Below are 16,576 nucleotides of genomic sequence, written 5' to 3'. Positions count from 1 at the left end.
ACAAGATGGATAGTATTTTTAAATATGCACTCTTTGCTTCTGTGTCAATAGACACTACTTTTCTTTATGAATTCACTCCATGTGAAACCCCAAGAGCCCCTCCTCCTCATTTCTCCCTCCACCAGCCTCCAGTCCACTGTCCTCCAATTTTTAGGTGGGATGCTCACATGGGGGTGATGCTGTCCTTTAGTGCCCTTGCTTCCACCATCCCCCCACCTTGAACTGTAAAAAGTGTGTCAGTGGGTTACATTGGGCTAGTTCGTTTTGCATGGTCCGGTGCCCGGGTGAGAGGAGTCTGTATATTTTAGACCATTCCATTGGTCCTTAAGCGAAATCGCCACGCACCTGGGGAACCGAGCCATGCAAAACGAACTTGCCCATTGACACCAGCGCTAGACTAGGGTAGGAGGAGCCGCTGAAATGGGTCAAATGGTGGCATAGCAGCTTGAGTCGAGAGCTCTACTCGGAACAGTCATCCAGCGAATCTCTCTGACAGAGGATAACTTTCTACGCTTTGCTATCGTTTCCTTGAAGAAAATACATATTTTTACGCTCTAGCTATATATAGGCTTAGGGCTTGCAGAAAAGAGACATCCGACGGACAGCTTTTTGGAGCGCTCTACGAAATTAAAAAGATACGGAATTCCCAACGTTCGATTCATTCTGAAGCGACAAAATTGGCTACAATCTATGGTTTGATTCGGGGCGTTTTTTAAACAAAACTGATACATTTTAGTTTATGTGAATTGTTTGGACAGGTGGTGATCGTAAAATATCACGGTGCGAAATCAGTCTGATTGGCAACAGTTGCTGTTGAGCTATAGATGTCATCTGTGAAACTAGTAGGCCTACTTGCGTTTGCTGACAACTTTCTGAATGCTTCAATTCATTGATCAGTAGTATCAACCAGCGACCTAAAGAGTTGCTGAAAACAAGCTAACACGTCATCAGACTTCAGGTTGCAAGAAGGGGATTTAATTCAGAGGACATGGGATCTACAAAATCAGGTAAAATGATAATATTCTGCTCAATTCATGTATAAATATGTATGTGTAGGCCTATAGCCTATTTTAGTGTCTACAGAATAACTGTATAAATATGTATGTGTAGGCCTATAGCCTATTTTAGTGTCTACAGAATAACTGTTTGTGACATTGCATCTTGATAGTGTATTCCATTTGTTTATGTAACCTAGATTAAACTTACTTGTCAGTATCCTGATTTAAAAGGGTTGCGTGATGTTCTGAATCAAAACATAAGCAAATGGCTTGCAGTAAAGTAAACTGCTCAAATGTCCGATCTTTCTTACTGTAATCAGCCTTAATTCAAACTGGGTTAAAGTGGGTTAGGAGTGTCATTGAGGGTGTTGTTATTTCAGAATCAGTAGGCTGGAAGAGTGTTGCAGGTCCCTTTTCTCACATGGACCTGTCGCTAGCCATGTGCGACTGTATACGCTCTCTCTGTGGTTGAGGTTCGCTGTGACGTCTATACTTTTGTATTTAAACGCTCCCCTAGCATCCTCTGGTTGGTGGAGAAGCGCTGTGAAGTAAACATTGCATAATTTTGCCCAAGATCCTGCCCTGCGAGCTGGTGTGGATACACGTGAAACTGCATGCAGTTATAGGGTTTGCAGCAGTTTTCTACCACTGGGTATCTCGAGAAAACATGCCTGTTCCTCGTGGGGGTGGCTTCCAAAAAGTAACGTCATCAGTGAGTCAAGTAAAATTATAATTGATAATTAGGCGAAGAGTTACACAACCTAATAATAATACAGTAATAATATAATAATATGCCATTTAGCAGACGCTTTCATCCAAAGTGACTTAGTCATGCGTGCATACATATTTGTGTATTGGTGGTCCCGGAGATCGAACCCACTACCTTGGCGTTACAAGCGCTGTGCTCTACCAGCTGAGCTACAGAGGACCACCTAATCATCTATCCATTATGTAAGTGACCCTTATCTGGATTGCTATGGGTTTCTTATGCTTTTTAAGAATGTTGAAAATAGGGCAGTTGTGCCTTTTGAGATTATTTTAGGATTTTGCTTAAACTTCTTCTGTAATGAAGTTCGAGCAACAAGGAATTTACAGACGACCAACTCATGAACACATCACAATAGGTTATACTTCCATTAGACAACATACAACATTTGGCAGGCATTAATCCGTAAATGTTGGCCCGGCCTCGTGATTTGATTGAATGATGATGAGCGTCCATCTTGAGCCGTATGTGTGTGAGTTGCAGTGTATCCAGGCTGTTCTCCACACACCCTGCTGAAACCTACATTATGTAACAGGGGCGTTATCTAACCAGAATGGAGGGAGAGAAAGCAGGTCAGCCTGAGCTGAAAAAACAGAGCTGTTTGACTGGGCGGGTGGTCAGCCTCTTCCTGGCTCAGAGCTACTCTGCGGCACCAGGGAATTATGGGTAGGCACTAGGCTACGAGTATAAGCCAGCCTCTCTATGCTATGGTCCAATCAGGATCAGATTTGGTTTCCATAGGAGAAAAAGGCGACGTCAGTGTCACTTGATTGCAACATGTGAATCAGGGAAACAGAGTGCTTTGAAACTAGAGGTTGTTAATGGTAGTTTGGAGTGGGGGCAGTTCTGACTGATAGTTGTAGTCAATAGGGGCAGCACTATTTAATTATGGAATAATTCAATGCTAAGATTTTTTTTGTTTTGGAATAAGTTTAATCGTTTTTGGACTGTACGATTTCCAGATCTTTCGGTATGCAAAAATGTTTTCCGAAACAACATTAATTCAAATTTCTTTCAAACACTCACTCTATTTATAAGGTCATGTAAATGCATTGTTCTTTGTGTAACTTGAACCTCTGCTACCCCAGTAGACAGCCCTAGCCATTGAGATTTAATTCTGTGAAACTATTAGCCTCATCATCATGTCTCTCTCTCTCTCCACTAGGGGGTGTAATAGCGTACATCAGCTCCTCCAGCCCCGAGTCATGTCATAGTGACTCAAATGACTGCAGCTACAACTCCTCCCACAGCTGTCGCCAGGGCAATGTGGTGAACACGTCCCTAACCATGGCAGGTCTCACCCTCCCGCTGGCCCACACTATTGCGAAGACTGGACGCTCGGCCTCCACTGCAAAATGCGACATTACTAGTGAGTGGTTTCTCTGCTGTGCAATAACTTGAATGTCTATTCAGTTACTATTTGCTTGCAGTAATTGTCCCTTGGCTTTGGGGATGAATACAGTCTATTGAATTTACTTGAAAGAGGTATTTCCTCAGTTGGTGCTGATGAGATGTTTTTTCAGAAATCAATGGCTTGGTGCTGCTGTGTAAGGTGTGTGGAGACATTGCATCTGGATTCCACTATGGGGTACATGCCTGTGAGGGCTGCAAGGTGAGAACACACACCTAATCAATGTTGCATCATGTTGTGCCTCAATATCATAGTTACGGTGAGAGAGGGCTTGGTGACATAATGGTATGGTATCCTAACAAGTAACAGTCTCCCTGCAACCTCCCTCTAGAGGATCTAAATTAGATAATTTTTCTAACCTCTCTGGATTACAACCAAAGTGGACTATATTACATATTGGAACACTAAAACATACAGATTTTACATTACCGTGTAGTTTACCAATAAAATGGTCTGAAGGTGAAGTGGACACACTCAGTATTCATATCTCGAAATAAAAAAAATTCTCACTACAATACATTTTAATAGAAAGTTAGCAAAAATAGATATCTTGCTACCATGGAAAGGAAAATACCTGTCTATTTGTGGAAAAATCACCCTGATTAACTCTTTAGTCATATCCCAGTTTACCTACAGTGGGGAAAAAAAGTATTTAGTCAGCCACCAATTGTGCAAGTTCTCCCACTTAAAAAGATGAGAGAGGCCTGTAATTTTCATCATAGGTACACGTCAACTATGACAGACAAATTGAGAATTTTTTTCTCCAGAAAATAACATTGTAGGATTTTTAATGAATTAATTTGCAAATTATGGTGGAAAATAAGTATTTGGTCAATAACAAAAGTTTCTCAATACTTTGTTATATACCCTTTGTTGGCAATGACACAGGTCAAACGTTTTCTGTAAGTCTTCACAAGGTTTTCACACACTGTTGCTGGTATTTTGGCCCATTCCCCCATGCAGATCTCCTCTAGAGCAGTGATGTTTTGGGGCTGTCGCTGGGCAACACGGACTTTCAACTCCCTCCAAAGATTTTCTATGGGGTTGAGATCTGGAGACTGGCTAGGCCACTCCAGGACCTTGAAATGCTTCTTACGAAGCCACTCCTTCGTTGCCTGGGCGGTGTGTTAGGGATAATTGTCATGCTGAAAGACCCAGCCATGTTTCATCTTCAATGCCCTTGCTGATGGAAGGAGGTTTTCACTCAAAATCTCACGATACATGTCCCAATTCATTCTTTCCTTTACACGGATCAGTCGTCCTGGTCCCTTTGCAGAAAAACAGCCCCAAAGCATGATGTTTCCACCCCCATGCTTCACAGTAGGTATGGTGTTCTTTGGATGCAACTCAGCATTCTTTGTCCTCCAAACACGACGAGTTGAGTTTTTACCAAAAAGTTCTATTTTGGTTTCATCTGACCATATGACATTCTCCCAATCCTCTTCTGGATCATCCAAATGCACTCTAGCAAACTTCAGACGGGCCTGGACATGTACTGGTTTAAGCAGGGGGACATGTCTGGCACTGCAGGATTTGAGTCCCTGGCGGCGTAGTGTGTTACTGATGGTAGGCTTTGTTACTTTGGTCCCAGCTCTCTGCAGGTCATTCACTAGGTCCCCCCCGTGTGGTTCTGGGATTTTTGCTCACCGTTCTTGTGATCATTTTGACCCCATGGGGTGAGATCTTGCGTGGAGCCCCAGATCGAGGGAGATTATCAGTGGTCTTGTATGTCTTCCATTTCCTAATAATTGCTCCCACAGTTGATTTCTTCAAACCAAGCTGCTTACCTATTACAGATTGTCTTCCCAGCCTGGTGCAGGTCTACAATTTTGTTTCTGGTGTCCTTTGACAGCTCTTTGGTCTTGGCCATAGTGGAGTTTGGAGTGTGACTGTTTGAGATTGTGGACAGGTGTCTTTTATACTGATAACAAGTTCAAACAGGTGCCATTAATACAGGTAACGAGTGGAGGACAGAGGAGCCTGTTAAAGAAGATGTTACAGGTCTGTGAGAGCCAGAAATCTTGCTTGTTTGTAGGTGACCAAATACTTATTTTCCACCATCATTTGCAAATAAATTCATAAAAAATCCTACAATGTGATTTTCTGGATTTTTTTCCTCAATTTGTCTGTCATAGTTGACGTGTACCTATGATGAAAATTACAGGCCTCTCTCATCTTTTTAAGTGGGAGAACTTGCACAATTGGTGGCTGACTAAATACTTTTTTCCCCCACTGTATGGGGGATTGGAAATGATGCAGACCATTACATTGATGGAAGCCACAACCTATCTGCAATATAAAAATAAAAAAACTCCTCTTCAACCTCTAAAACCGAGAGGCGTCATGCACTCTGTTGTAGGGGGTTCATTTTTTTAATGGCCAAATTTGATATCAAATAATGTATTATTCATAGAAATAATATATTCTAGATTTTCAGCATACAAATGGACAAAGTGCAAAATCCCCCCAACACGGATATAACTCTAGACTCTAAACTCTGACTCACCAGTGTGTCTGTCTGTGTGTCTCTAGGGTTTCTTCCGTCGGAGCATCCAGCAGAACATCCAGTATAAGAAGTGCCTGAAGAACGAGAGCTGTGCCATCATGAGGATCAACAGGAACCGCTGCCAGCAGTGTCGCTTCAAGAAGTGTCTGCTGGTCGGCATGTCCAAGGATTGTACGTTTCTATTACCTTCTTTAACTACATCCCCTCTCCAGTCACAATAATACATGGTATATTACCGTTATCGTGGGTTGTCATGGGTTAGATAAATATGTGATTGAGAAAGAAGTAGATGAAGAAAGAAGTCGGTTTGTTAGATTTCAAACAAGGATTTACAGTATTTGATAATCTGTAGACAAGCATATATTTTGGCAAAGACCATTTCTAAATGTTGTCTCCTCCCTAGCTGTGCGTTTTGGTCGCATCCCAAAGCGTGAGAAGCAGCGCATGCTACTAGAGATGCAGAGTGCCATGAACAACATGATGAATAACAGCCAGCTACACGGCAACACACCCCTCCCCCTGGCAAATCAGCTTCAGGTGCCAGCCTGCCCCATGGAGCCCCGCCCCCAATATGTTGACTCTGGCCTAGGCTCCGCCTCTTCCGCCTCTTCCTCCTCCACCTCTCCCGCCGCTTCCCCCGGGTCCAACCAATCTGAGGAGACCAGCTCTGACCGCGAGCCTGCGGTCGCCATGAATACAAATCCCAGCCCTAACTCAGTGTCTCCGTCGAGTGCTTCAGACTGCGTGTCAGAGGATGTGATTGGCTCGGTGACCCGGGCCCACCAGGAGACCTTTATGTACAACCAGGAGCAAGGTAGCCCCTCCCCCCAGTCCCAGGCCGACACCCAGCTAACCTCCCCAGGGGCGGAGCAACATGTCAGTGACACTGGAAAGAGGATGGAGGAGAGGAACCAGAACCAGCAGGAGGCCTGGAACCAGCAGAACCAGAACCAAAATGACCTGGTCCCTCTCACAGCCACTCAGGCCCATTACCAGGCTCAGGAGAGGCCCACCAACACTGGGCCTCAGGGCCCTGACAGCTACCATCGCCATGAGGACCACACCACCACCCCCAGCCAGAACCACTGCCCCTACAGCAGAGACAGACTGCCCACCAGCTCCCCTAGTGGCCACTGCCCAGCCTACGCCCACAATGGCCTGAGAGGAGGCAACAACAGCACTAGCCAGGCCACCTCCAACTCCCATGGAGGATTCAGTGGACCACTGTGGAGCCGGGGCAACAGGATGCATCTGGTGAGTCCAAGATAGACAGATGGAGAAGGAGGGTATGATATATTATAGTTAATATAATATTTATGTTGTCTATCATAGAATCTAATGATCAACTACATTTATATAACACTTTATTCTCAAAGCACTTGAGAAAGCAGTTTGATGCATTTGGCAGATCGTCAATGTAAACTATAAATAATTGAAGTCCAAGATTCGATCCCTGTGGGACACCACACTTGATCTATAGAGGGGGTGTGTTCACACCTTTTAGATTGTGTTAACGTAACACATTTATTTGGGGGAACTCGCCTTGTCCACCATTTTTAATAAGTATGTGACTGATATGTTGCGTGTGCTTCCTTCTAACCCAAGTCCATCTCCTCTCTCTCTGTCCTCAGCTGTGTCCCATGAACACGTCTCCCCATGTGAACCCCCATAAGTCAGGCCATGGGATCTGGGAGGAGTTCAGCCACAGTTTCACCCCGGCCGTCAGGGAGGTGGTGGAGTTTGCCAAGCGGATCCCAGGCTTCAGAGACCTCTCCCAACACGACCAGGTCAACCTGCTCAAGGCTGGTACCTTTGAGGTAAAGACCACTCTCAGAACACTCACTCGTATTGTGTTCTCTTCTCTACCCCTTATCCATTGTCTCACGTGAATGAAAACAGTAGAAAAAAAACTATCTTCGAAATGCAGTTGAAAAGGCTATCTTCGAAATGCAGTTGATCCACCCAGACTTAACTAGTGTCTGCTGTCACTTCACCAGGTGTTAGTGGTGCGCTTTGCGTCCCTGTTTGACGTGAAAGACCGCACAGTGACGTTCCTGGGTGGTAACAAGTACAGTGTGGAGACGTTACGAGCCATGGGCGCCGGCGACTTCCTGACCTCCATGATGGACTTCAGCGACAAGCTGATGGGGCTCGGCCTCAGTGAGGAGGAGATGAGCCTGTTCACCGCTGTCGTCCTCATCTCTGCCGGTAGGCTCACGCCCTGTGACCTTGTGACCCCACTCACGGGATTCGCACTTCCTGTCCCTTTATATAGACTTTCTTATAGTTCCTATAGAAACCGACTTAATACTGTGAGTTGTTATGGTACTGTATGGCTTCTTACCAAGAGAGTAGTGTAGCTATCTATGTTTTTTGTGTTTGAAAGCATGCGTTGTATTATAGTGAGTGTTTCCTTCCTCATTAACATATTCTATCCATATCAGTTGATCGAGCTTCCTGTCATAGAGACATACCGGATGCATGGTGATCAGAGAAAAGTATAGGAACCAAGTCTAATAACGTTCTACTGTGGTTTTTGTGTTCTAGATCGCTCAGGGATTGAGAACGTGAACTCTGTGGAGGCTCTTCAGGAGACTCTGATCCGGCACCTGAGGGGCCTCATCACTAAGAACCACCCCAACGAGTCAGCCATATTCACCAAGCTGCTCCTCAGACTGCCCGACCTCCACTCCCTCAATAACATGCACTCTGAGAAGCTGCTGGCCTTCAAGGTCCATCCCTAGACCAGAACCAAGGTCTGAACCTGGGGTGTATTCATTAGGCACCAAATGGAAGAATATTTACTGAAATGGGGAGGTACCACCTGACCTTGTCCAATAAGAAATGCTTGTTTATTTCCCCCCATTGCAAAACCTTTTGCTAAGTTGTGCCCTAATGTATATGACCATGGACACTGGGCCTGAAGCCTGTGGCTGTGGACCACAAAGCCCATTTCTCCATACACCCTGACACACCTCGACCAGCTACCCCAATGAACTATGAACCCTGACCTCCAAGAGAACCCTCTTATTCTGCTACTTACTTCACATTATCTTTTTCCTTCACGAACAAGTCGAACTAGTGGGCAAATGTGTCACGGTTAAAGGGGAGGGAGGGGAAAGGCTTAAGTCTTAAAAGTTATCGTACTGTGCCCTTGTGACCCAATGAAAAACAATTGTTCACAAAAAAAGTTAGCGTACTGTAAGCCTAAAAGGCCTTTATTGGTGTAGTAATAACGTTCACAGACACAAGCAGAAGATGGATGTGTTATGTTTCTTTGTCTTGTTTCTGTGTGTGCGCGTGTTGTGTAGGACATGTTTGTTGCTGTACAACCCTTAGAGAATAACCTTTTATAAACATTGTGTGGATGTGTATTTTTGCATTGTTTGTGCAATATGATATGTGACTGATTATTTAGACTTTTCGTTTAGCTCGTCTACAGCAGGGCTCCCCAACCCTGTTCCTGGAGAGCTACCCTCCTGTAAATTTTCACTCCAACCCTAATCTAGCACACTTGATTCTAACAATTAGCTGGTTGATAAGCTGAACCAGGTTAGGTACAACTGGGATTGGAGTTAGAACCTACAGGAAGCTAGCTCTCCAGGAACAGGGTTCGAGAGCCCCGCTCTACACCTTGGGTGTATGTTTGTGGTTAGGCAGACTAATCTAGAAGGATGTTGTGCTTATTGCCTAAAAAGAGAGGGTGATTCCAAAGGTGGGTTAGGGCTATTTAATTCAACTCCAACCCCTCTAGTTTAAAGTAAACTGACAATGAATGACTACAGAGAAATGTTAAGTCTCCTCTCTACACTGTGTTGAGTGACAAGTGGAATGTGGTAAAAGCATAGATAGACCTATGTAATCAGGGTAAACGCTGCTACGTCATGTCTGTCTCGTGGCCCTAGCTAGTCACGCGAGGAAGAGCTTTGATTGAACGTCTTTATTTGTTGAGAGGAAGCTCTTATTTCAAGCTTACAGTTTGTGTTGATGGTGCAGCAGTTGTATGTCTGTATATCACAGGCGGTTGGTGGCACCTTAATTGGGGAGGATGGGCTTGTGGTAAAGGCTGGAATAGTATCAAACACATGGTTTCCATGCGTTTGATGCCATTCCATTAGCTCCTGTCCCGGACATTATTATGAGCCGTCCTCCCCTCAGCAGCCTCCTGTGGTGTTTGTGTTACAAGCTATCATTGTTAAGAGGAGGGTTATGTTGTAAATCATGAAATGTTCTTGTAGGTAATTATGTAGGGTTATGAACTAACTGAAGTCCATCATTGACAGACATGGTCCCATCACTTAATCATTATAGGGTGTTGTTATAGACCTCCCATTTGAGCAATAGGAGAGCAAACAAACAGGAAGTCAGAAATACATAGAGGTTATTCGAACTGCCAAAGGTTAACGTTGGTAACCAATATAACCTATCGACTCCTCAACATATCTCCACTTGGAGACATTTTAGTTGTTTATTTCCATGTCAAAAGGAGACATTTTGTTTTAGATGTGTTATACCCATTTCATATTATTTTTTGTTTTGGTGCAAATTGTTAGGTGACCGTTTCGGTTTAAAATTAATTTATTAGATAAATGCATTTAATTTGTTTACTGTAAAAATGTTGTTTTGTGCACACATACTTGATATCGTGTCTTCTAAGCCCATTCAGGCTAGGCACCAATTGGTGTACGACATAGAAATACACAAAATCAGTCATTACACATAAACACATGTTGGCTATGCAAACTTGTGTCATGTTGCTGTAGGGTCGGTGGTTGTAGGAAGGGAGAGAAATGTTGTAGGAATGTTTTTGTCATTCAGTTGGACTCTGCTACACCAGCAAATATTATACCACTATTTCAACAGAGGACCACTAAACTTGAATAGACTGATACTTTTGTCCTCTACCATACTTTTAAAACCTGTACACACAGACTACAGATTTAGTTATGAAGTAATGTAAATAGGTAGATTCTATTCAAATATAGTATGATTGTAATATTACACGAGTTTGTAATTTCATTTAGTAAATAACAGCAAGGGACTGCCAGGGCTGTAATCAATTGAGTTGCAGGGATTCCATATGACAATGTCCGTTATGAGGTTGATTGATTGATGATTTCAGACTGCTAGTTTCTCTTTTCTACCAACTCGCCTGCTCTTCATCATCCATCATCCTCTGCTTCTGTTCTGTCAATCACGTGTGCATCGTTCCATCACTGACCTACCCTGTGGACCGTCTCTGTTTTCTCCTCTCTGAAAGCATTGCAGTATACATAGATTTCTATATATAAAGACCTATATATAAAATATGAACATATCTGTATATAGTGTTGTCATTCCTTTGCAGTGGGTTTTTCTCCACAGTCCAAGAATGATCAGCCAATTTTAAGAACCAATAACATAGGCAACATTTACTCAGGTTAAATCTCACTGCCATTTACATTTACGTCATTTAGCAGACGCTCTTATCCAGAGCGGCTTACAAATTGGTGCATTCACCTTATGATAGCCAGTGGGACAACCACTTTACCATTTTTTTGTTATTTAAAAATAATAATTTTCTATCATAAGGTGAATTTAGAAATCAACTTGACAAGCGTGAGTCCTTCACAGATCCAGTTCCATTGACTTCCACTTGAAGAGCTTGTTTCCTAGAACTTGTATTCAGGATACACTCAACCAGTATTTAATTGAAAAATAGTTTGGGGATTGGCCACAATCAGCAGTGAGAGAAAGACATTAGGGGAAACATGAAGCGATACTGTAGCCTATTTATGTCAAAACATAATCCTAACCTTAGTGTTGATATTCCTAGGCAGGTGTTACAACCATATACAGTGAGGGAAAAAAGTATTTGATCCCCTGCTGATTTTGTACGTTTGCCCACTGACAAAGAAATGATCAGTCTATAATTTTAATGGTAGGTTTATTTGAACAGTGAGAGACAGAATAACAACAAAAAATGTTATAAATTGATTTGCATTTTAATGAGGGAAATAAGTATTTGACCCCTCTGCAAAACATGACTTAGTACTTGGTGGCAAAACCCTTGTTGGCAATCAGATGTCAGACGTTTCTTGTAGTTGGCCACCAGGTTTGCACACATCTCAGGAGGGATTTTGTCCCACTCCTCTTTGCAGATCTTCTCCAAGTCATTAAGGTTTCGAGGCTGACGTTTGGCAACTCGAACCTTCAGCTCCCTCCACAGATTTTCTACGGAATTAAGGTCTGGAGACTGACTAGGCCACTCCAGGACCTTAATGTGCGTCCTCTTGAGCCACTCCTTTGTTGCCTTGGCCGTGTGTTTTGGGTCATTGTCATGCTGGAATACCCATCCACGACCCATTTTCAATGCCCTGGCTGAGGGAAGGAGGTTCTCACCCAAGATTTGATGGTACATGGCCCCGTCCATCGTCCCTTTGATGCGGTGAAGTTGTCCTGTCCCCTTAGCAGAAAAACACCCCCAAAGCATAATGTTTCCACCTCCATGTTTGACGGTGGGGATGGTGTTCTTGGGGTCATAGGCAGCATTCCTCCTCCTCCAAACACGGCGAGTTGAGTTGATGCTAAAGAGCTCCATTTTGGTCTCATCTGACCACAACACTTTCACCCAGTTCTCCTCTGAATCATTCAGATGTTCATTGGCAAACTTCAGACGGGCCTGTATATGTGCTTTCTTGAGCAGGGGGACCTTGCGGGTGCTGCAGGATTTCAGTCCTTCACGCCGTAGTGTGTTACCAATTGTTTTCTTGGTGACTATGGTCCCAGCTGCCTTGAGATCATTGACAAGATCCTCCCATGTAGTTCTGGGCTGATTCCTCACCATTCTCATGATCATTGCAACTCCACGAGGTGAGAGCTTGCATGGAACCCCAGGCCGAGGGAGATTGACAGTTCTTTTGTGTTTCTTCCATTTGCAAATAATCGCATCAACTGTTGTCATCTTCTCACCAAGCTCCTTGGCGATGGTCTTGTAGCCCATTCCAGCCTTGTGTAGGTCTACAATCTTGTCCCTGACATCCTTGGAGAGCTCTTTGGTCTTGGAATCTGATTGATTGATTGCTTCTGTGGACAGGTGTCTTTTGTACAGGTAACAAACTGAGATTAGGAGCACTCCCTTTAAGAGTGTGCTCCTAATCTCAGCTCATTTCCTGTATAAAAGACACCTGAAAAATCTTTCTGATTGAGAGGGGGTCAAATACTTATTTCCCTCATTAAAATGCAAATCAATTTATAACATTTTTGACATGCGTTTTTCTGGATTTTTTTGTTGTTATTCTGTCTCTCACTGTTCAAATAAACCTACCATTAAAATTATAGACTGATCATTTCTTGGTCAGTGGGCAAACGTACAAAATCAGCAGGGGATCAAATACTTTTTTCCCTCACTGTATCAATGGTTCTCCACACCCAAAGCCACACCTTTGTAGCCTCATATGTCAAACTATTATGCAAAACACATGTAAAACCCTACTTTATGTTCATGCACAATAGGTTGTGTAACAACACAGGTATACTGTATCTTTTGGCGCATGCAAACCATCTTGCTTATGAATAACAGTTCTACATGATGCCAATATTAAACAAAAATGTCTCCAAAAGTGTTTAGTTCCTCAATAATATGAACGTTTCCATCCCATTAGATAGGTTTACATCCAATCTTCCACAGATTTTCATGCGAATATTCTAAAATCCGTATATAAAACAATTAGTTCATTTTCCCACCAAAGATGCGTTTCCATTTATTTGACTTGCGAATTAAAGGCTGTGCGTGATGACCTAGGGGCCAATTCAGAATTTGGAATGTATACCTTTTCTATGCATGCCTTTCCTACGCACTTCTCAATATTTGGTATTCAGACTTACCTTATTCAGTCGTTGAAGGGGCTTTGCAGGGGTCATGGGGTTTCAGGAGTTTTTGCATTTTAGCTAAGCCTATCTATTTTCCTAATCTTAACCTAATTCTCCTAACCTGCTACGTTAATTATCCTAACCTGCTGCGTAAATTCTCCTAACCTGCTATGAAAGGTTAAATCTGACTTTGCAGGTGTGGCTCCCTTGCTGAATAAATCTAATTCAACAGCTGAAAACCCTCCCACTTGCTGGCCAACAGATTGTCTCATGAAGTTTTTATTCAGTAGGGTTTTCAGTACATTTATCTTAAGCCATCCCTTTCTTAAGCCATCCCTTTAAATACGGTGTACCTTTAATTATAATTTTGTCGACAGTCTAAAATACATCGAGAGAACGCGTTCAGAAAATAGGGATCAATGAAATAATGCCATTTATGCATCTTCGTCTCCGTTTCAGCACCAACTGGTAGATTTAAAAATACTCTGATCTTGTAGATTATTTAGGCACATTTTAAGTTTAGGAAAGTATGTATGAATCATAAAAAAACTGATTTTGATAGCCTTTACTCACGAAATATATTGATGAATAAAAAAAGACAGTGGTTTGATTCATAATCATGGAACTGTATTACAATGGTCCAGTCGTTGTGAACCGTGCGCCAGTCTATGTGTGGTCTGAGTTCCATAATGATTTAAATGTCACTAATACTTTAGCCTAATATGATCCACTAATGCTAGCGACCATCATGAACAATTTACACGGACGTGACAAAGGAAAGAAAGGTAAACAGAATGGAATGATAAAATATGTAAACTACAAATTGAAGAAAACTAACACTAAAGTGACAGTTATAAATGTATGTGGGCATTACTGACGGTGGCTCCCGATAGTGGATAATATTTAACATGATACAAATTGTAAAATAAAACGGAAAAAAGCCCGGGCATAGGCTATAATTCAAACATTCTAAAGCCATACATCAACTCAGCATGTTCAGCCCTACAGAAGCCTATAGTTTGGGTGTCCAAATTTCATCCACTCAAATTATGAGCTCTTATCAATTGCTCTTATCCATTTATAAATTACAGTGTATGGAGAATTATGTTATTTCTATCGGGGGAAAAGAAAGATGCTTTTCCCACTTGCAACCGGCAGGTTCGCTAGACCTTATTCATGCTTTTCTCGCGCGTAAAGGTTGTGGAAATATGAGGGAATTAAATCAAGGTCAGAACAGGACACCTCCGCCACACCTTCATTTCTTAGATCTCCACCCCGAACGAATAGCTGGTGAATAGCATGCTACTCTCAAGGTCAGCATATGCATAGAGAGAAAAGTGCATAAAAAGGGAATTAAGTTATTTTTACGCGCGTTTAACTCGGGTCGGGCATAGTACTCATAAAATAACTTTTGCGGTTAAATTCCCATGGACCGGATAAAAAAATACAAGTTTGGTTTCCATCGCATTTTCAACTCGGCTGATGGTTTTGTCACCCAAAAAATGGTGTTATATAGCGAATGTGCCCTCTCTGGTATTGGCACATGCGCTCTAGCCAACAACTCGCAGATTCAGTGCGGGTATAGTGAATGAGATTACTATGGACAAAAGAGCAAGATTATTTTTATTCGTTAAACGGCAGCCAAGCATCGATCATCATAACACCAGAATATGACGCTATTTATTGGGAAGGTTATCACCTTTCACTTTCATCACCCTTTGAAGTATATCATAAATGATTTAATCTGTAGCATAATAAACTGAATGCTTTCCCGAGTCGTAGTGGGAGGACCACACGTCATTGCGTGACTGACTCCAAGTTTACTTCGATTTCATATGATGGTTATTACATCTATTTGCGCATAAAAGCGTTTCTACCACCATTTCTCGCATAATACATTTTACAGACACAAAAAGATCACACATTGTCTAGCGTATTTTGTTTTGTTGACATTTGGAAAGTTTACCTACAAATGAACTGTCCATCAGGCCTGTCGTGACTTTTTTCCCCCGACATGTAGCCTACTTTACTCTCATAAAAAGGTTGGATGGAAACCTGGTTATAGCTATAAAAAGGAATCAGACTTTTTATTGCACTTATCTCTTGATAGCAATTCTTACACTTAATTTACTTGCAGAGTCAGCTTTTAATATTAAATTTTTAACAATTCAAGTACAAAATCTAATTATTGAATTGAATGTAATTGATAATTGACTGCAACCCTGCTAGAACAACAACATTATCCCTGGGCCTGGTACAACCTTCAACCAGCAGAGAGCAGTGTTGTTCTTATAACCAACCGTCGACAGAATCGTTTTTTTTACAGACACAGGAGATACAAGGTGAATCTTTGATCCTGTAGCTGTCTGTGTCAGTCTCTTTATAGAAGATGAACCACTGAACAAAACGTAGCTTTATTTAGTCTTAGTTCAACATAATGACTTAGTATTTGATCATAATTGATGATGCTTATGTCCTGCCATTTTGATAAAAGGTGGTATTTTCGGTGTGATGTAGAGCTTTAGCCCAATATTCTGCTTGATTCCACTCACTGAACCCTGACATTTGAAAACAGCAGCAGCTCTCTCTCTCTCTCTCTCTCTCTCTCTCTCTCTCTCCCTCTCTCTCTCTCTCTCTCTCTCTCTCTCTCTCCCTCTCTCTCTCTCTCTCTCTCCCTCTCTCTCTCCCTCCCTCCCTCCCTGTCTCTCTCTGTGCGTCACACGTTATTCACTTTTCCACTCTACCTAATTATCTAAAATAGACAAAAACAGCCTCCGTTTAGTAATTCAATAGGACTGAGTCTATAAAGAAAGAAGGGGATTTCTTTTCTTTATATGGAACATCTTATTTAGTCTGTTCTGGTTTGTCTGAGGATTACTGCTAGGAACAGAAACATCCAGGCAGAGAGATTAAATAGAGAGTCAAAATAAATGTCAGAAAGGGCAAACAAATCATATTACACACAAACACATACAGGCACACAGTATACACGCACGTACAGTGCCTTGAAAAAGTATTCATCCCCCATTTTTATGTGGATTTCA

At 42.3% G+C, this 16,576-nt stretch overlaps 1 protein-coding gene across 1 annotated transcript; it reads left to right on the top strand.

Moving 5' to 3' along the window:
- Positions 1–468: 468 nt before the first annotated feature.
- Positions 469–10,920, top strand: LOC311132634 (nuclear receptor subfamily 1 group D member 2-like). The gene is made up of 8 exons (XM_084165882.1): positions 469–1,007; positions 2,930–3,133; positions 3,288–3,376; positions 5,708–5,852; positions 6,085–6,935; positions 7,313–7,498; positions 7,679–7,889; positions 8,229–10,920. The coding sequence occupies exons 1-8, from the start codon at positions 989–991 to the stop codon at positions 8,423–8,425; spliced, it is 1,902 nt and encodes a 633-aa protein (XP_084022008.1). The 5' UTR covers positions 469–988; the 3' UTR covers positions 8,426–10,920.
- The last annotated feature ends 5,656 nt before the right edge of the window (positions 10,921–16,576 follow it).

Source organism: Coregonus lavaretus (genome assembly GCF_964263955.1).
Source record: "Coregonus lavaretus genome assembly, chromosome: 7".
NCBI lineage: Eukaryota > Metazoa > Chordata > Actinopteri > Salmoniformes > Salmonidae > Coregonus > Coregonus lavaretus.
The sequence above is the reverse complement of the archived record's forward strand: the minus strand, read 5'-3'. Positions and strand labels throughout refer to the sequence as shown.

Coding starts and splice junctions, on each gene's coding strand:
- LOC311132634 (XM_084165882.1), top strand. Junction 3,134..3,287: donor TGCAAAATGCGACATTACTA/GTGAGTGGTTTC, acceptor ATGTTTTTTCAG/AAATCAATGGCTTGGTGCTG. Junction 7,890..8,228: donor TGTCGTCCTCATCTCTGCCG/GTAGGCTCACGC, acceptor TTTGTGTTCTAG/ATCGCTCAGGGATTGAGAAC.